This window comes from Engraulis encrasicolus, chromosome 18 (assembly GCF_034702125.1).
Source record: "Engraulis encrasicolus isolate BLACKSEA-1 chromosome 18, IST_EnEncr_1.0, whole genome shotgun sequence".
NCBI lineage: Eukaryota > Metazoa > Chordata > Actinopteri > Clupeiformes > Engraulidae > Engraulis > Engraulis encrasicolus.
In genome coordinates this window covers 19,476,192-19,497,495 of record NC_085874.1, presented here as the reverse complement: position 1 = coordinate 19,497,495, position 21,304 = coordinate 19,476,192, and the positions used below count along the sequence as shown (strand labels likewise).

The 21,304-nt window shown below is 44.8% G+C and overlaps 1 protein-coding gene across 1 annotated transcript in view; it reads right to left on the bottom strand.

Moving 5' to 3' along the window:
* Positions 1-877: 877 nt before the first annotated feature.
* The window catches only part of rev3l (REV3 like, DNA directed polymerase zeta catalytic subunit), an 89,357-nt gene continuing 68,930 nt past the window's right edge, over positions 878-21,304 (bottom strand). The window contains exons 23-32 of the mRNA XM_063223208.1: positions 20,043-20,287; positions 19,095-19,203; positions 17,822-18,028; positions 15,841-15,950; positions 15,365-15,479; positions 14,740-14,877; positions 12,979-13,169; positions 10,657-10,903; positions 6,113-6,358; positions 878-2,378 (exon numbers count right to left, since the gene is read on the bottom strand). Coding sequence (XP_063079278.1) covers positions 2,238-2,378; positions 6,113-6,358; positions 10,657-10,903; positions 12,979-13,169; positions 14,740-14,877; positions 15,365-15,479; positions 15,841-15,950; positions 17,822-18,028; positions 19,095-19,203; positions 20,043-20,287 — 1,749 coding nt within the window. The 3' untranslated portion in view covers positions 878-2,237. The remainder of the gene's footprint in view (positions 2,379-6,112; positions 6,359-10,656; positions 10,904-12,978; positions 13,170-14,739; positions 14,878-15,364; positions 15,480-15,840; positions 15,951-17,821; positions 18,029-19,094; positions 19,204-20,042; positions 20,288-21,304) is intronic.

Sequence of the window (21,304 nt, the reverse complement as noted above, 5' to 3'; positions counted from 1 at the left end):
TGGCTGTACCAGGGCTATCAAACTCAGATTGGCCTCGGGCCATGATAAAAAATGTGGAAAGAAGTTGCAGGCCGAACTCAAGATCTATTATTTTTTAAAATGAACCAAAATTGTGTGTGCATGAACTTAATACTCATACAAGCAGTTAAATTCCACACACTTTCCCATCCTATATGGTAGTTCAAATGTGCCTGCGCATTGGCCTAGGCCCTTTGATATTTCTATGACACACCAAATTTGATGTTCAAGTCTTGTGATGCTATACAACAATAATGAATGTGTAATTCTCATTTGAGATTGGGCCAAATAAAATGACTCCCCAGGCCTGAGTTTGACATGCCTGTGATGTACAGTACACAGCTGAGTTGAAGGGTGAGGCCTTGCTATTATTTACCTTAACAGTGCAGTGTCATTTTAATCTACTGGTAAGTGTGTTATTTCAGCATCAAAACATTTTTAGTAAGTTATATTAATCATGTTTAAGCAGATTTATATTATCTGCATCTTATCCAGAAACCACTGCCTTATGAAATATTTGGAAAATCATTTTGACTCTGTTGTATGGTTCCTGGTCATTTGTTTTTATTTTAATCAATGGTATGAGGGTCATTTGTGATTTTTTTTTAGTGATGAGATGAACTGTGTGATGTTTTGCAAAATGCTGATTTTAGTGATACAGACTTGTTTTTGTAATGTCTTGGTTATATGTGACAATATTGCTTTTTGCACTTTACTTAGAAATGTTTTCGACTGATATTTCTCAAGTCCCAAAATCATATTGTTTAATGGTGTAATTGTTGTATAATTCAATTTTGTGTCAAATGGTTATTCACCCCTTCTGATTTTTCTGTATTAAATTAAAAAATTGAGCCATGTGTTATACACTGAAGTTTTATTATACCAATCTTTTACTTACATCCACAGAAAGGTCCAATAAAAACAAAACCACACTTTTCTTTACATATACACAAGCCATGGATACAATCATTCTGAAATCGAACAGAACCGTCTTTACATCATTCGAGAACATGTAGAGTTTAGCGTAGAGAAAGCGTTAGAAATATGTATAAAAAAAACAAATATGCACAAGGAAACCATATATACTCTCACCATAAATTATCAAAAGAATGTATTGCAACAGTCCCAAAAGTTAGTATCTCTGACATCTTTTTTTGTTTGTTTGTTTGTTTATCCTGATGAGAACCAACACATCAGAGCACCAAGACTATTCTCTGGACAAAAATGTACATACCGGGAAATGAAAAATACCCAGACCAGTGTCAAGGCCTGGATGAAATGCTCAAACACATGGCACCCCCTTAAAACAGACTGACTCAAAAGACCAACAGTGGTGTTTAATCACCATGATTTAACACCATCGTACAATAATTTTTTTTCTAAAAAAAGAAAAGAAAAAAAGAGCAGAAAAGGAATCAAATGCACATTGATCGTTCAAATTGGGATCTTTACAGGGAATATTTACAAAGAAGATTGTACGTCCAATATATATATATATTTTAAAAGGGAACAGATTTCTGTCGGAGTTGATTTTTTTTATGGACGTTTTAAGCCCTAACTCCAATGAGGCCATTTAGTGTCGTCAGTTTTTTTTTACCTGCAGCAGCGAAATATGAAGCGAAGTAAGACCCTTTTCCGTTCAGGCCACCTTCAGTCGGTTTTGTTCATTAGAGGAAAAAATTCAATCTGAAGAAATAAAGATGGACAACAGATGGCAGCGGATGGCAGCCAGCAAAACGCATAAAACCAACACCGTCCCAACCCCAACTCAAAACACACTGACTGTCCGTACACCTACCCAAGCCCCTCACCACCCCAGACTGAATTCAGAAATACTCATGTCAATATGACGCAAACACAAACACAAACTCCAAACGAATGGGAGTCTGAAATTGAAAGCACCACTGAAAAAACAGACGTCCACACAGACAGCTTAGGAAAAAACACATTGAGCACAGTTACATGCAAGTGGAATGGTGACAGAATTTGGTTTATCTCAAAAGTCGTGTACACACCATTTCTTCATTTCCCAAATGTCGCCGTTCCACGCATGTAAACAGAATATTTCCGGAGCTTGTTTTAAACCGAATACTAACGATATTCCGATTGAAATCGGAAAATACTCTGTGCATGTAACTGCGCTCTTTGACTGATGACAGCCACTGAGATTAGCACCAGAGGAGGCTGTGTGCTTCGGGCAGGTCGGGTCGGGTCGGGGATCAGAACTGGTCCAGGAGTTGTCGCAGGTAGGGCCCCTTTGACAGCTGACGCGTGACCCTGGACAGCTTGTAGAGCACCGGGCAGTCCAGGGACACGCAGGGTACCTGCCGTTCCACACTCCCGCTGCAGTGCCGGCAGATCTGGAGAAATACAGAATCATCATTGTGTCATTAAATAAAAATGCAACAGCAAAGAAAGTGAAATGCATTAACAGATGTGTACGTTGCAGGGCAGAAAGTCTGAAATAATTGATCATTTCAGACATAAAAAAACATCAGATTAAAGCGGGTTTTCACAATCTATGTATGAGCAACTGTTAAAAATTTAGCCTACTGCCCAATACCTGAATACAAGCACTGAACCCTTTCAATACTGAATCTAGGAAGGGCCAACCTGTCAGTATATGCAGTCTATTACCATGCATACAGTACTCCATCATGACTGTAGTGGTTAGACATATTCTGCTTCCGCCACAGTCACCCCCAGATGCACTTGCAGGTTTCATTCATAACTGCAAACTGATAGCAGCTGGACTTTGGCCCTGCATGCCATGCTAACACACTTATCTGCTCTGGCAGTCCTCCAAGACCTCCACAAAGACGATTTTTTTTGTAAGTGTTGAGATGAATTGTGTGGCATTTTGCAAAATGCTGATGGTAAAATCTTTGTTACATGTGACAATATTGTTTTTTGCACTTTATTTAGAAATGTTTTTTTAATTTGTTATTTTAATCAATGGTATGAGGTTGTTTTTAGGGTCATTTGTGATTTTTTTTTTGTGATGAGATTAACTGTGTGATGTTTTGCAAAATGCTGATTTTAGTGATACAGAATCGTTTTTGTTATGTCTTGGTTATATGTGACAATATTGCTTTTTGCACTTTATTTAGAAATGTTTTCAACTGATATTTCTGAAGTCCCAAAACCATACTGTTTAGTGGTGTAATGGTAATAATTCAATTTTGTGCCAAATGGTTATTCTCCCCAATTCTCCCCTATTATTATTTATTTATTTAAATTGAGCCATGTATTATACATAAAGAAAGGATGTCTGCGCTTCAGCCCTTGTGGTGTTCACAGTCCAGACCGTAGAATGAAGACAGACTGGGCTTCTTGTCAGTGACTAGACCCAGGGGTCACCGGAGCACACAGCATACTTTTAGAGGACTTTTATTTTTTGGTGCACAAAGTGACTGAAGAAGATGCAGGTGCGTCGAAACGTCAGAGTCAAAAGACTTTGCAGAGCTTTGACTCTGAAGAAGACAGGTACGTTGAAACATCAGTCACTTTGTGCACCAAAAAATAAAATAAAAAAACTCTAAAAGTATGATGTGTGCTCCGGTCATCCCTGGGTCTAGTCACCGAGAATTAGCCCAGTCTGTCTCCATGTATTGTACACTTAAGTTTATTTATGCCAATCGTTTACTTCCACAGAGACAATAGACTAGCCTGGAACTGTAGACCGGTTGTAGTCATATCAGGTACACGTGAAGCCTTCCACTAGTCCAGTGGTTACCAGGGGTACCCGTACCACTACTGTAGGGTTACTTGGGCACACTTCAGGGGGTACGTGGGGGAAAAAATTTCAACGTATGGAGCAGTCCAATGAGTATAGAGGACTGAGGGGGCACTCATGGTATGACTTAAACGGCTTATAGGCTATGCAAGACAAAAAAGGCTGGGAAACACTGCTCTAGTCTTCCAACCACACGCCTTTCTCATACACTTCAACCATTTTGCTGAAACGGGGTTTAAGCGTTGTGCCTTTTCATTTACTGCCAGTTGTGTGTTCTGCTGATCAAGTTCAAGAGTACCTGATAACGATAAAAACTACTACGGTAATGTAATGGGTAAATCATTCAAACAGTCCTGATAACACAGGAAACAAGAGCCTACTTAACTTTTCTCTGGCCTAACTCCGCTTGAGAACTCTGCACCTGATCAAACAGGCACAGTAGATGTACAGTACTACATGGTGCTGGCGGGAGGCCCAGTCAAACCTCAACAATGAATGAGCCACCAATTGGCAATATCAAACTTCCTTTGGATATTCTCCACACAGAGGCTAGGGCTGTAACAATATTGTATCGAATCGTGAAATCGTGATACACAGTTACAATACTGTATCGTGATGAAGGAAGGCAGTATCGTGATACGCCCTTCCAAAGTTCTGAACCGAATCGTGAGTTCTAACAGCCCTAACAGAGGCTGATACAACCGGCTGTGTGGCCACAAAGAAAAGAATGTAGAGGTTAAAGGAGCAGTCCACCATTTTTTTAATTTTCATATATTTGCAGTATTTCCAAGCATTATTCATGAATGTGAATATATTTTTATGTGTGTTTGCATTGCAAATATTCTCAAATGTACTTATGAACTACTTTAAAATTAATGTAAAATTAAGTGCAAAAAAAGCTATTTAATCCCGTCCTGTGATCACTTGTGGCTTGATGCTAATGTTCATTTACATCCAGTGATTATGCTAAGCTATGCTAATAATTCTGATCCAATAAATCTGAAAGTACTGAAGGTACTGCAAAACACTGAGAAGAGAATGATACGCACATTCATGAATAATGCTGGGAAATACAGCAAATATGTGAAAATCAAAAATGGATGGACTGTTCCTTTAAACCTATTAGAGTCGCATCACCTAGTTGTTCACGCAGCCCGAGTCTGGACTCAGCTCATCTCTTGTGGCGTTCTCACTGGCATCTCCAGTCCCAAAGGACCACACTGCCAAAGCATTACAAACAAAGGCAGAATATCCTGTTCTGAAGATGCTTTACTTGTGTTTATTTTATTCCATGGCAGGATAGGATTATGTTTCGACTGTTGTTGAGGTGTTTCTAGAAAATCTGATGAAGACGATAGTTGAAATGTTATCCTATCCTGCCATGGAATTAAACAAAAAAGTGTGTGGACTCCTCACTCCAAATTACAGTCAGCCTTTGTCCTGTATCTTTTTCCTTCACCTCAACTAAAGATGCTGTACCTCAAATGGCCACTGCAGCAACTGGCAACCACAGACACTACTGTATGGATTAAACAATTATCTTTGTGTTAAACACACAAAAAACAAAAGAACATTCAGTCCATTTAAATGAAACATGTGCAATGAATTAATGTACCAACTTCAGTTCACACCATAGTGACTGTTGAACTAAACTAAATTAAACTTTAGCTGTGGTTGCACCACCTTGATTATATTTGATTATTATTACCTTGTTGGTTCATGGCTGGCTATAATCTTCTCATCTGCAGTCTCTTAAGATAACATCATCCATAACATTTTGTCTTCTTTCTCTTTATCAAGCACAGTGAATGACAACTGTGCTACAGACACGAATGCTATTGCAACTGCTGTATTGTGTAGCTACCTGCAGACCAGATTAAAAACATTTTTGGTTTCATCCCATTATAGGCTCTGAAATGCATTGGTCTTTTGTTAATAATTTTGTCTTGGGTTCCTTTTTCCATTCTTTTTTATTTGTTCTTTGTTTTTTTCACCCATACTTTTTTTTTTCAGTATTAAGCTTGTTTGTCCCTATCATTTTTATTTTTCTCATAATTTTCTTTTATCATCTTTTAGAGTTAATTCATTATTTCATTTTATTTTTTGTTTGTACAGTGTTTTGAGACCATGTTGTATGGTGATACTGCACTTTATGCAATAAATATTATGAAGACAGACTGGGCTACTTCTCAGTGGCTAGACAGGGATGACCGGAGAACACAGCATACTTTTAGAGGTTTTTTTTATTTTTTGGTGCACAGAGTGACTGACGTTTTGACGCACATGCGTCTTCTTCAATAAATATTATTATTATTATTACAGTATTATGATTATGATTATGATTATTATTATTATTACCTTGAGCAGCTGTTCCTGCTGGCTCTCCCAGTGCCTGAGCTCCTGGTGCAGGGTGACGGCCACCCGTTGGGGCTCGGCTCTACAGCGCTCGCACACGCCCAGCTGGGTCAGCTCGTCGCACACGGGGCAGTGCAGCGTAGTGAAGTACTGCGAGATGGTGCCCTTCCTGCCGCCGCCACCACCGCCACCGCCTGCCTCCTCACGACCAGCACCACCACCTGCAGCCGAACACCCCGCCTTCTGCACCTACACACACACACACACATGCAAAAAAGTCTCATCAGCATCATAGTAGGTAACCGCTTCAATAAATAGAGGAAATTGCAATGTGTGTGTGGTGGCAGCGCACTCACTTAGCACTTTGCATACACACACACAATAGTAGAAGGGGATTGACTCCAAAAACATTCTTTACCCAAAAGGCAATAATGTGCATTATTAATAAAGAAATGTTTGAAAAAAAAAAGTGCATTGTTATGTTGTAGGTTTGTGCTACAATGAAATGCTGCTTTGACAACGTGTACATTGCGAGACTTCAACAGAAAGTTTATAGACACATGGTCGCACATGCTCTACATACACACTTGCTGTTTTAGTAAAAGAAAAAAAAAAAAAAATCTATAGGAGAATCTAAAGAAGAATTAGGGCCGATTTAAACATTAAATTGCATCCCTAACAATCCCTTTGACTTTATTTGCACTATTCAGCCATCTCCAAGATACTGGACAGCGAATGGGGGCATGGGTATGGTCTGTTAACACATTGAAATGTTTTAAAATAAAATATTCACCAAAACCTATGACAAAAATCACCCACCAGGTGGCGCTTGAACCTCAAAACTGAGACTCCTCAGAAGGCTCATACAATACCCATGCACTGACCCACAGTACATAACACATCTGCAGTCCATCATAAAAGCGAGCTTTTACCTACAGCAAAGCATCTAACCCCACACTGCTGCAGGGACTGTACTCAGGACTCACTTTGCAGAAAAGCACCAGTTGGGTATAATGTCATGTAACCTTTGAATTCAGCTAAGGACTACTGAAGGCATTACTGTACGCCTGTGCCATATGATTTTGTGGCAATTCTCTTCAAATATGCCATGCTTCCCAAAACCTCTCAAATCTGTAATAAACGACCACCAGAGTCCTGCACCGGGTCGGGTACCCACGGGTACCCACGGGTACGGGTAAATAGTTGCCCATACGACTTTGTTGCTGTCGACCAACGTTGACGGAAGCACGTGAGCGAGAACTTGTTGTCACGATGTGGGTGTTAAATACAGCGCATTTAAAGTCGGCCACAAATATGAAGGAGACGATGAGCTCGCACCGATTTACTCTAACACACCACGTGTGAGGAGTGGGGGGACAGGCAGACACACTCGTTTTGAAAATAAGTACATTCGACATGACATCAACGCAGATATGCGCATTTAGACAGCAATGCATCCTGGATGAAAATGCTGCATGACGGTTAGATTTCCTGTCAAACTTCGAAATTTCGTCGACGTTGCGTTGACGAGGTGACATGTCACATGGTGTAAAACTATCGCGGGATGAATGCGGCTGCAGTCAGATCTTGCAACCTACAGTTGCTTATCCCCTTCAACGCTCGTCGGCGGACTGCCTCCGAGGTCACACGCCCATGAACTGGTTGGTCAACAACTCACTCACGTGTGTATATGGGTCTTGTCTCACACCTCTACACAAGTTTGCGCAGGTCCCCACTTCAGCTCCTCCTCACTAGCCTACTTGTAATGCCTAGCTGTTTGCCAATGTCAGCGTCAACAATGGCAGGTTATTTCAATATCTCTAACGCTAATAATGATAAGCTAACAAGCGAAGTAAACTATGAGTACTCTTTAGCTGAAGCGATTGTATCTGGCCCACTACACTATAATCTGCAACTATTTGGGGGTCGTTTCATATGGCGTTGCTTCGGATTTGTAAAACAAACTTTTCCGAAGTAAAAGCCACCCCTGTAGCCGTGCGAATCGGGATACTGTCTGTCAACACTGTCAGCTAACTAGTTCTAATGCAGTCCAACTAGTGAACAACGGTTCAGTGGGGTTTACTTTGCCGTGCCACGAGAATGGAAGGAGGGGAAGGGAGTGAGAAATATTTCTCGTCACGGACGCACAGACTCCCTCTTCCTGAACGTGCTGCTGGACGTTCAGAGGTGTAGCCTACACTCGACAGCATTTTCAAGCTATTGCTCCCCCCTGGTGCTGTAGATGGAAGGCCACTGTAAATAAGTATTGAACTCTTTATGATACGTCGGTGGAATTTAGGCTACATGTTTTCAAGGGATGACGGTGGGAGTCCATCAATCAAATGCACATCCCTAATTCAGATTTATCTATCTATTTTACCTATTTTTGATATCACCGCAGCCGTTATGACATCAGTCACGTCATGCCTACTTTCGATTTGAAGTATTTTTTCACGGGCACGGGTGGGTAACGGGTAGAATATTAACGGGTCCGGGTGGGTACGGATTTAACTTTGAAATTACCACGGGTTTACGGGTGGGTGGGTAATGCACTGCACGGGCATGGGTGGGTCCGGGTATGAAAAAATGGACCCGTGCAGGACTCTGATCTACACCCCTTCATTCTGTTGTGAGCAGTGTTGCCAGATTGGGTGGTTACCTGCCCAATTGGGCTGCTTGAGATAACTGTCTGCGGGTGAAAAAGGAAAAAAAATCTGCCATTCGGCAGGTTTTTCTGCAGAATTTAATCAATACAATTTGTTGAAATTGGACAGAATTTAGTGCCTCCAGGTGTTCTTTGAGCACCGTTTGGGCTGGATTTGATCAGACATATCTGTCAACACTGGTTGTGAGAATGTGCTTGTTGACGCAATAGCCAATCTAGTGCTCTACACAACACACTTGGCTGTCCATTGGCTCGTCATGGTGTCTCATCAATACAAAGTCAATTACTCCAGCCTGCCTATTAGGCGTCAACATGCAGTGATGTAGTGGGCCATGCACTTGACTTTCGCCTACTCATACTCTCTCGTCCTCGTACCAGCTAAATACGACCCGTTTTGTCACCCCTTTCTGGCTGTCACGCATGAAAGCGTGAAGGCTGGCAGGCCAGTCTAAGGTCCGCGACAAGTTACAGTATGGTGCTTAATGCTGTGGGTGCCTTTGACTTCAAAAACATATACAAAGTCCTCTACACTAGTGGTGTGGATCGGCACTGCCCTCACGATCCGATTCGATCACGATTCGGGAGGTAGTAGATCCGATTCGATTCGATTCTATTAGATCCAATCCGATTCGATTCAATTCTACAATGCATTGCAATGCATTACATTTCTACTGAACGCAAAGCAAATGTTCAGCCATGATGAGGAAATACAAGTAGTCAGATACTGAGCAACAATTTATTGGCTGTTTTCTGTATCAGTCTGTATCAGTCTTGCAATGTTTTGAAGTGTTTTTATTTAATTTAACATTCATTTGCTCCCGAAATATCCATGGAAGTAATTGAAATTTAAAAAAATTGCCGGATTGATTCTGGAACTTGCCGGATCTGGATCTGGATCGTCCATGCCCCGGATCGATTCGGATCGCCTTTGTTGACACCACTACTCTACACCATGCTACCGTTGATGTGTTTCCTTTAAGTCATAATTTTTTTTCAAAATAACAGGTAAACGGTGTTGTGGACTTGTGGTCCAGCACACTGAACGTTGAGGTGGATGAGCGTGATTGAAAAAAAAAAAAAAAAATCTACTGGTAGCATTTGACTTCCCTAATTGACCTTTTTTCTGCTTTTCTGATACTTCAGACATGTAAAAGTTTTCATGTTTTACTTGACAATTGACATGTTTCAAGGTAAGGACGGAAGGTGAAGGTGAGGACGCAAGCTATACCGTCAAAACCTGTCAGGTAAAAGATGAAAAACGTTTGCATGTCTGAAAAACGAAGGTTATGTATATAACCACGCTTCTATGAGTTCCGGATGACCGGCAGGCGGTGCTTTCAGCACTGAATGATCCATCACCTGCATGAGTATGTGATGGATCATACAGTGCTGAAAGCACCGCCTGGCGGTCATGGTACATACAAACCAAGTATTTGCGTTCGCTTAACGTGTCCAGGAGCATTGTATTATATTATATTATTGTATTATTATTGTATTATATTGCGAGTCTGAGAGGTTTGCGGGCTGCCCGTCACACTGCACAGTCAGCGTCCACGCTTTATCCGTGGGAAGCAGCCATTCCTTTTCAATGGAAGCCGCTCATTGGACACGGATGTCCGCGCAGGAAAATAGACTCGAGTTCTATTTTCAAGGAATGTCGCAGAAATGTCCGGTTGGGCCGGGCATGCGCTGCGCTTACACCGCGCTCCTGTGTGCAAGGCATGATCTGTTTACATGTATTCTAACCGTTTCGGACTGATACCGGACACGTTCAGTGGACGTTAAGTGGATGCACCCTCAGAAGGAACTGAATACAACTTAAGTGTTAATGTTTTTTACACTTGATTGATATGATTGCTAAAAAGCCCTGCTGGCCACTCACCCTGGGCAGCTCGTGGTACCAGCTGAAGACGTCCACCCCGATGAGGGTGAGCATGCGCTGGAGGGGCGGCAGGATCTGCTTGCTGATGTAGTAGTGGGCGTTGAGCCGCAGCGCAGGCTCCTGCAACACCTCCAGGGGGCGCCGCACCAGCTGGATGAGCGGCACGCCCGGCACCCCATACACGATCACGTACGGCACACGCTCGCCAACACGCGGCTCCAGACGCCGGTCGTACGCCATCATACGTCTGGAGGGGAGGGGGAAAGCGGAGAGAGGAAAGGGAGACAGAGAGGAGACAGAGAAAAACAAAAAGGCACAGAGAACGTTTTTCAATCCATGACAATCATGCAAGTCAGACAATCCATCCACAATCAATCCACACACACACACACACACACACACGCAGGCAGGCATACACACATGCATGCACACACGTACACACACCATCATTTGCCCCCAGGGGGCGACAGAGAGAGTTCTTGTATGAGAGGGGAATGTGTTGGGGCCTGTTCCAGTAGCAGACCTGGCAGAAAATCCCCCTGCTTGCCTGCCTCCCTGCCTGCCAGCCTGCCTGTCTGTCTGTCTGGCCTTATGCTATTAAGAAACAGAAAATGCACCACTATATCCACAATGCAAGCACAGACCGTGGCAAAAAGTGCACATGAAGTTTTCATCATTAACATTTGCTCATGAAATTGGCAAGGGGGGGTTAAGTGGCCAGGAGGCAGACTTTGAAGGGCATGCCCATACCTGCTCTCCTTGTTTGCTCTCAATTCACATTTGTCAATGCAATCACACGTCCCACCAATGTGTGGGTTCCATGCATTGCTCGGGGATGTTCGGTAGAGATGGGTTTTATGGCTCTTTGATGATATCTGAATCGTAGGAGCTCATTACTTTCAAAGAGCTGTTCACTGGTTCTAATTTTGTGGGGCGGTGCCCCTAACAAATGTGGTGCCCTAGGCAACCATGTTGTCCGCCTGTGCCTAGTGCCGGCCCTGATCCCACACCATAGATGGTGCATGAAGGTGGTACGTCCGTAGTTACCGTAGATATGCAATTGTAAATCTGTATATTTTGTGCAGGTTTTAAATGAATAGTGACTCCGTATAATTACCAATGGCCACCACCAGCACAACTAGCGGCTGCCACTATCCACTCACCGCCCCCAACCACAGGACGACTGACAGTGGGGCTGCGATGGAGTCTTCATGGAGTTCCTATTACACCTGCTGACAATTAATTCAACTGAAGCACCTCATCTCAATAATACCACAATGACTTAGAAACCCTCGTTAAATGCCTTTGTGTTGTAAGAATGGACCAAAATGTGCCCTTTACCCAGCACTGTCGGAGCTTTCCCCTCCGTTCACAGAGAGCGAGAATTTTAATTTTTCCACCCATTAATGGCCCTGTTGCTAGGCAACAGACTCAGGTACAGTAGAGCTGTAAGGCTGGCTGGCGGTGTGGGGTGTGGGGTAGACAATAGACGCATGCCGTGCTGTAAGAGGATTCAAACACACTATACATATGATGCAGGAAGCGGTAACATGCACAAACACACAAGCAAAAAGCGTCTGTTTGCAGGAAGGAATGTTGCACTAATGCTGGTGCTGAATGACGTCAATAGTGAAAACATGTGCAAGCAAATTCTTACAGTATGTAAGAATCAGTTTGTTCTGCTTCTTCCTGATTTTTTTTCTGTAGGAGTTCTTAGCAGGTGAGGGTCCATTTAAACACTTTTTTACACGCTTCTGTCCACTTTTTCAGACAAATACGAGATCCCACCACAACCACCAGTGGCGGAGCAGTTATACACAGGGCCCCCGTATACAGTCTTTCAGTGTCATAATAAGACCCCCACCAGCAATACAGGAGGGCCCTGTGCCCAGGGGCAAACGCTCTGCTGGCCCCTCCTATAGCTTCGCCCCTGACTACAACCATGCAGGTCAGGGTACAGGGTACATCAAGTATCATTTCACAGCCCAAAGCAATTATCTTTCGCTCATCTCTTTTGACCACATCCGTCATCGTTCTTATTCTTCCACACCCCATTCATTTATCCATCCATCCATCATCTCTCTCTCTTTCTCACACACTTGCTACGTTTACATGAGACATTTAATTCGGAATGAACTTACTTTAATTCTAAATGAAGCTAAATTCCGCTTTGAAAACGTCATGTAAACACCTCTTAATTCGGAATTAAAGAGATCAAAGTAAACTCAACGGAACTATTTAATTCTGAATTATTAATTCGTAATTAAAAACATCATGTAAACGTAGTGACTCGCACACACACACTTAGCAGCCCTACTGTACCTGGTGAGCTCCAGTGCTGGTACGCAGGCGCCGGGCCGGTAGGATCCGCTGCCCCGGTACTCCTTGGCGAAGGTCAGGTCCTGCATGCTGGCCTTGCCCTCCACGATCTTCACACACTGCCGCTGCACGTACTGCTTCACCTGGCTGATGTCCCGCGTCTCAAACAGCAGCTTGATGGAGCGCTCCAGGATCTGACGAGTGGGGAGTGGGGACGTGACGGGTGGTGTGGTGTGGAGAATAGGAGGGAAAATGGATGGTGGATTAGAACATTATATTACATTGGAGAGAGAGAGGGAGAGAGAGAGAGAGAGAGAGAGAGAGAGAGAGAGAGAGAGAGAGAGAGAGAGAGAGAGAGAGAGAGAGAGAGAGAGAGAGAGCGATTGAGAGAGAGAGAGAGATATTTTTGGAGCAGTGCTTGATCTGATGGCGACGGGTCGTTTGCAGCATTTTTTGCTGCACTTTTTCTTGATTTTGGGGTCCAATGTTGTTTGGGTTTCTGGTTTAATAATTCTGTCTCACTCCAGAAGAGACCATCAACACAGCTACACTAGCTGTACGTGTACACCAGAAACAACCAAAGCGACCAAATAGCCAAGGTCGCTGAAGTTTCACCATGACTTTCCTGTATTTGCTCTCGACGTGATATTGAACAAACATGTCTGACGTCTATCTATGGCGATGTAGGACCGTTTAACAGACATGTCTGATGGAACATCCTACCGTAGGATAAAATTACAACGTAGGACTGTTTGTCAGAACACTGGCCAAATCCTGCCGCTCAACATCACTCCACAGAAAACGGGTACCAGACGTAGTGCGGAGCCAAGTCTCTTGGTGGAAGTACGTAGGATGGTGCGCGAGGCTAACTTAAACCTACTCACAGATTTGAAAATACAGTTGAAATTAAATATGTCAATGACTGAGTCCATGCGAGCGGCAATTGTTGCTGAAACAACTGTCACATTTCACTCATGTTCCCCTCTCCACTGTCACATCTCTGAAATTCCTGTCGTCCTGATTGGTTCTTCTGCATTTTGGTTTGGGAGCAGGGCGAATCTGAAGGTCTTCCGGACCCTCGTGTGAGTTCACAAAGTTGAGCGGACAAACAAGGGTCTGGAGAGAGTAAGATTAAATAAATACATTTCAAAATAAATGATTATACTATTATTAACGATTAAAATGGGCTTTTGTATTTGCTCACCTTTCCTTTATAAAAATCAACTCCACATTATTAATATGCTCCATTGTCTCACTCTGCAATGCTGTTGCATGGTAGGCTTTGTAAATAATACCCTCCAGTCTAGGACCACCTACGCAGTCAGAACTAAATTCACAGTGGCTTGCTTCCGCTTCTTGCCTTGTGTGTCTTTTCCCTCCAATCCGCACGCTCCTTGGCTCTGGCTCTAAGGCTACACTGGCAGATTTCAGCGCTGTCTGTCTGATGGCAGTCTGAACATGAGGACTAGAATGCTTGTGTGTGTGCGTGTGCGTGTGCGTGTGCGCGCGCGTGTGTGTGTGTGAGTGAGTGAGTGAGTGAGTGAGTGAGTGAGTGAGTGAGTGAGTGAGTGAGTGAGTGAGTGAGTGAGTGAGTGAGTGAGTGAGTGAGTGAGTGAGTGAGTGAGTGAGTGAGTGAGTGAGTGAGTGAGTGAGTGTGTGAGTGAGAAAGAAAGAAGCCCCAGAGAGAGAGAAAAAGAGAGGGCGAACAACAGCGAGAGAGTGCGCTCGCACTTTTGTGTTGATGTGCGCTGTGGAAGCGGTTACCTTGGCAACAGCAGGGCAGCCGTCTCGCCGCACCGTCTCGATGCCTTTGGCGTCCAGCACGGGGTCCTTCTGATCCAGACTCTCGTACATGTAGCCCACGTAGCGCTTCTTAGTCTGCAGCACACACGGCAGGTACACCTGCGGTAGCAGACACACAAGCAATCACACACAGTCACGCAAACACACACAGGCACGCAAACACACACGCAATCACACACAGTCACGCAAACACACACAGGCACGCAAACACAGTCACACACACACACACACACGCAAACACACACACGCACACGCAAACACACCACCCACACGCAAACACACACACACACACACACACACACACACACACACACACACACACACACACACACACACACACACACACACACACACACACACACACACACACACACACACACAGGCATGCAAACACACACACACACACGCACGCAAACACACACACAGGCACGCAAACACACACACACATACACACACAATGTAATATCTGTACAGCTATTTCAGTCCTCCAATCACGTACACAGCAGGACTTAATAAGACCAATGGAGATGTCTAATATTTATCCTAATTAAAAACCAGAGTAGCATGAATGGACATCGTTTCCTACCTTCTCAAACTTCAGCTTGACTGGCTTGGGGTTGGTGGCAGTCACCGCCTCTGCGATCTCGTTGCCGATTTTGAACGCCTGCTCTTTGGTGGCTCCTTTCAACAGTACGAACATGCTGAAGGGATAACAATAGTACATTTCGCATTAGATTTATTGTTTTTATTGACACTACAGAGAAGAAAACTGTCATCGTTTAAAAACTCGGATCAATATATCATGTTGTTTTTCCCATTCTGAAAAAAGCATCACATTCATTCAAATGTATATTGTATAGGCACTCTGTGTAATATGTACTGTCTGTGTCAATTTGTCCATGTCCACACCTAAAGTCTGTGCCCATGTCTGCATGGGAAAGTAAGAAACGTAATTTCAATTCTTTATACTGTACGAGCAGAGCATGTCAAGAAATTGAAAATAAAGCCGACTTGACTTGACTCAATCATTCATTGTTTCCCAATTCTGCATCAACTTCTCACCTGTCAGTGTCTCCGTAAACCACGCGGGCTCCCCACTTCTGGGTCTCATTGACCATTTTAATGGCCCGCTCCAGGGTCTCCCTGGCCTTATGGACGATACTGTCCCCCACCTGCAGCACACACGCGCGCACACACACACACGCACGCGCACACGCGCGCACACACACACACACACACACACACACACGCACACACACACACACGTGCACACGCACACACACACGCGCACGCGCACACGCACACGCACACGCACACGCACACGCACACACACACGCACACGCACACGCACACGCACACGCACACGCACACACACACACACATGGTCAGCAAGTGAGGATATGGCTGATGTGTGGAAGGATCAGACCTAGTATACACGTCAGTGGATCAGACTAAATAAAAGAGGACTGATAAGACACCTGCTGTCACGCCATGGGGCAATGGGAGTCAAAAAATAATTACTGGGCTTGAAAATTAGTGTTTTTTTTTACACCAATCGAAACCTTGGACCTCCACCTATGTACCACAAATCCAAAAATCACTCATTTTCAAGCCCAGTAATCATTTTTTGACTCCCTCTGCCCCATGAACCAGGAAGTAGAGGGAGTGACTTAGGTGCCCCATACCTCATCACCATCAGCGCTCTCCACAGTGTGTGGGCATGTGTACGTTAATGCTACGCCTGGCACACGGCCAAGACCATTTTTCACAGGTGGCACATAATTTCATCAAGCGATCCTCGGCACACTTAAGATCCATGCAAATCAAGTTTGCAGGAGAGTGCAAGCCATCAGGCAACTAGGCTACGTATCAGGGCATATTCCCTCAGGGGGTGAAAGTGATAAAGGGGCAAAGAGCCATGTTGTTGACCAAGCCGATTAGCAATGGCAACTCACAGCGGGGCACATTTAGGGCTAATGATACAAGATCTAGAAGACCTTTAAGCTTGAGAAATTTGCACAAGGGAAGTTTTTGGAGTAGGATACAGCCATAACAGCCTTATATGGTCAGCTTGATTTTTTTTTCTTCTGACAAGTACCAATTGACTGAAATTATGCGCAGCACGCATTACAAAAAGTGGACGTTTCACCATGTTCCTGGTGTGTCCAGTCCAGGAAGGGGTGACTCTGTACTGTACACCTAGCCAGGCAGTGCCCTCCTAGTGATGCAACAGCTTCAGCGTTGCTACCAGTCAGGTCAAGAGCAATGCAAGTACTTTCTGAGTTCCCGCAAATATGGGAACTCCTCCCACTTTGTTGGGAAGCAAGCAATCATTAGCGAACCAAGGGAGGCCATTTGGGAAATGCCGTTTGGGAAATGTTAATTGTTATGCTCTTGGTCAGACCAAGTCTCGAAGAGATTTGAAAGTCGATGATAATCAGGCTACTGTACACCATCTTCTGCTTGTATGACCTGATTTGACTGGACTGTATTTTACACTATATGTTTTGCAAAATGTAAAGTTAATTTATACTTGTACTCTATATACAGTATATATATACACCATTGTTTGTCCTGTCCCATGGGACAGCGAGAACCGCAATTTAGCTTTGTCATTATGCCTAGTACTGGATGTGAAGAAATGTAGTGTGGTGACTGGTGGCCACAGCTCATGTGAGGCATGGGAGACCCCTCACACAAATGAGCTCCATTTTTTTACATTTCTGTGACGTTTCGGGCCCGAAATGTCAATGTCACAGAAATTTTAAAAAGGATCGAAAGGGAGCTCATCGGTGCGCGGGTCTTCCTTGCCTTACACGAACTTCAGGTTTTGACCCCGCGTCCTACTAAAATCAATTGGATGGGTGCGGGATCTGGGGTGCATTTCTCGAAAGTGTAGTGGTTAGCCAGTTAGCAACTTGGGTAGTTGTCAATGGAAATTGCATCGCAAACAAAAAAAGTAGCTAACATAGTTAGTAACTATGGTTTTGAGAAATGCACCCCTGACTGGGAGTCTTGGTGGGCGACTCTAGGCTCTGCTCACCTCCACGCTGGGCATGCGACCGGAGAAGCTGGCGGCGGTGTAGCCGAAGGTGACGTTGGCGATGAGCTTGAGGCCCAGCTGGCGCGCGTCCAGCAGGCGGGAGAGGGCGCGGTCGCCCTTGTAGGCCTTCATGCACTGCTTGACCATGATGCGCGTCGTCAGGATCTCCTCCAGCATCCGCGGCAGCACACCCCTGCGCACCGACGACTGGGAGGAAACACATGTATTATTAACACATGAATGCACGGATTGCACACGTACATGATACACAAACACACACACGCATGCACACAGGCGCTCACACACACAGGCGCTCACACACACAGGCGCTCACACACACAGGCCCTCACACACACAGGCCCTCACACACACAGGCCCTCACACACACAGGCCCTCACACACACAGGCGCTCACACACACAGGCGCTCACACACACAGGCGCTCACACACACACAGGCGCTCACACACACACAGGCGCTCACACACACACAGGCGCTCACACACACACAGGCGTTCACACACACACAGGCGTTCACACACACACAGGCGTTCACACACACACAGGCGTTCACACACACACAGGCGTTCACACACACACAGGCGTTCACACACACAGGCCCTCACACACAAAGGGCCCTCACACACACAGGCCCTCACACACACAGGCGTTCACACACACACAGGCGTTCACACACACACAGGCGTTCACACACACACAGGCGCTCACACACACAGGCGTTCACACACAGACGTTCACACACTCTGATTTGTCCAACCCCAGAGGTGCTGTTCTTTTGCAGTCATTAAAGGTACTAGGAAACCCTAGAGGGTTGCCTGCATTTGAACCATAGGCATGCGAGGAAAGCGTGAGGTTATATGCATTAAAACAGAAGCGTCAAAGTAAGAGTTCCCACACTAGTCTAACTTGAGTTGAGATTTTAAGCCGTCACACAGGTGTGACATCAGTAACGTCTCTGGGATGGTCTGGAATCAGCTGGGTGACTAGTGGCAGCTTTGCTGCAATGCATTCTGGACTTGTTCTGGTTTGGGAGTAAAGCCTGCATGCCAGATGACCACATGGGCGACAATGGTGCGATGAGGCCATATTTGATCCAAAATAGATTCCCATTTAAAGTCAGCCAGATGACTGACTTCTAACACCTCGTATGCATGTCCTTATGACGAAACTTAAGGCCAATTTCCACATTTGTGGATGACATATGTTTTCATTAATTCATTCATTCTACAGTATGTGACCCGAACAGAAGTGTACCTTCACGAAGGCGATGCCATTGGGTGAGACGGTGATGTCATTGCGCAGCTCGTAGAGGAGGTCAGGAGGGACGCGGAGAGAGGTGCAGCCAAACTTGAACTCATCATTCCTGCAGGAGAGAGAGAGAGAGAGAGAGAGAGAGAGAGAGAGAGAGAGAGAGAGAGAGAGAGAGAGAGAGAGATTATTATTTGCTTATTATTCTCTTTAACAGCAGGCAGTGTGTGAACCTTTTGACTGTCCAGTATTAGCCTATTTATTAAGTGTTGTGTCAGCTTCTGAATTAGAGTTCCCCAACACCAGTGCAGGCATACGTTGATGTACCATCAGCATTGGCATTGGCACTGTCAGCCTCCACACCAACGCAACGGCAAAAGAGTATGTTTATATGGTGCATTTCTATGACAATTTAATGTGCTTCGCAGAATAAAATACAGGTACACTAAAAATGTTTGATTATAGAAACGAGAGCAGTCACAGGAAGCAACCTGGCACCCTGAAAACACAGACAGGGACACAGACATACACACAGACAGAGAGACAGAGCCAGATAGACAGACAGACAGACAGACAGACAGACAGAGACAGTCATCCCAATCAGAGTTGTATAAAGTAGACGTAGAAGCACTCTTACAGATGTAATTACAACACTAGAACAGTAGTAAGATATTACAAAGTTGGAACCATGTAATATCACATCCCTAGTGTTAGAATTACATCTCTAAGAGTTCTTCTACTTCTACTTTACACAACTCTGGGGTGCATTTCTGGAAAGCATAGTTGTTAGCAGTTAGCAACTTCAGTAGTTGCCAATGGGAAATCGCATTGCAATCAACAAAGTAGCTAACATAGTTAGCAACTACGCTTTCCAGAAATGCACCCCTGATCCCAATACCTTGCCCAACGCCCTCTGGGGAGACAGGTAGTTAATAGCCAAAGCAGAGTACTCACGTGCCCAGGCTCTCCACGTGTCCGAGGCAGGTGGAGAAGCAGTAGTTGTAGGCTATGACGATGGAGGGGTAGAGCGACTGGAAGTCCAGCACCACCACCGAGTTGCTGTAGAAGCGCGACTCGGGCTCCATGACCAGGGGGATGCACTGCGGCGCCCTCTGGCCCGCGCGCTGCTGCGTGCTGGGCGTCACCGGGATGTAGTTCATGGGCTTGGCGATGCGCAGCATCATCGACTCCACGCGGTACTGCAGTTACAGACGCATTACTTTGTTAGTGCACAGTGACACAGAGATGCATTACTTTGTTAGCGCACAGTCATATTACTTTGCTAGATTACAAAACATTACATCACTTTCATCTGGCCTGGAAAAGCATAGCTAGTGCCTGAGTTCAAAATTATGTAGTGTCACTGTCAAGTTACAGGTAAACTTAAGCTAGTCAGAAAAGACAGTTAAGTCTTTAAACACTAAAAAGAATGCGAGTTAAGACCATTTCCAGTTCAGCCAGTGTGAACCAGTCGAGGGTCAATCAATACGTGGAACTCAGCTAGAGAGACGCTAATGAGAGGGTTGCACATCAAACATACTGACATTCAGGCATGCCTTGGCAAAACAGAGAAAGTGGATAGGGTGGCGTCCTTCAGTAACCTAGCACCCCTGGGAAGTGTGGAGCTGTGGAAAACGAGCGGGAAGTGGAGTAATGATGATCCTTTTACTGGTGTGAGAAACTCCACGATTGTTGTGGGTCGATTCATAGCCTCCATGTCCACTACAGCAGAGATTGATATTGTACAACTGCAGGTAGCGAGCAGCAGACAGACAGGGCAGGCGCCATCTAGATGGCAGGGCTGGGTCCAGACATGTTGTGGCTGTTTCATTAAGTAGAGAGCTGAGGTGTGTGTGTGTGTGTGTGTGTGTGTGTGTGTGTGTGTGTGTGTGTGTGTGTGTGTGTGTGTGTGTGTGTGTGTGTGTGTGTGTGTGTGTGTGTGTGTGTGTGTGTGTGCGCGTGCGTGTGTCTAGTGTCGAGCAGTGTAAGAGGTATTAAGCAGTGCAGAATGAGTGTGAGAGTGTGAGAGTGAGTGAGTGTGAGAGTGAGTGAGTCTGAGAGTGAGTGAGTGTGAGTGAGTGAGTGTGTGAGTGTGAGTGTGAGAGTGAGTGTGAGAGTGGAGTGTGAGAGTGAGTGTGAGAGTGAGAGAGTGAGTGAGTGAGTGTGAGAGTGAGTGAGTGAGTGAGTGAGTGTGAGTGAGTGAGTGTGAGTGAGTG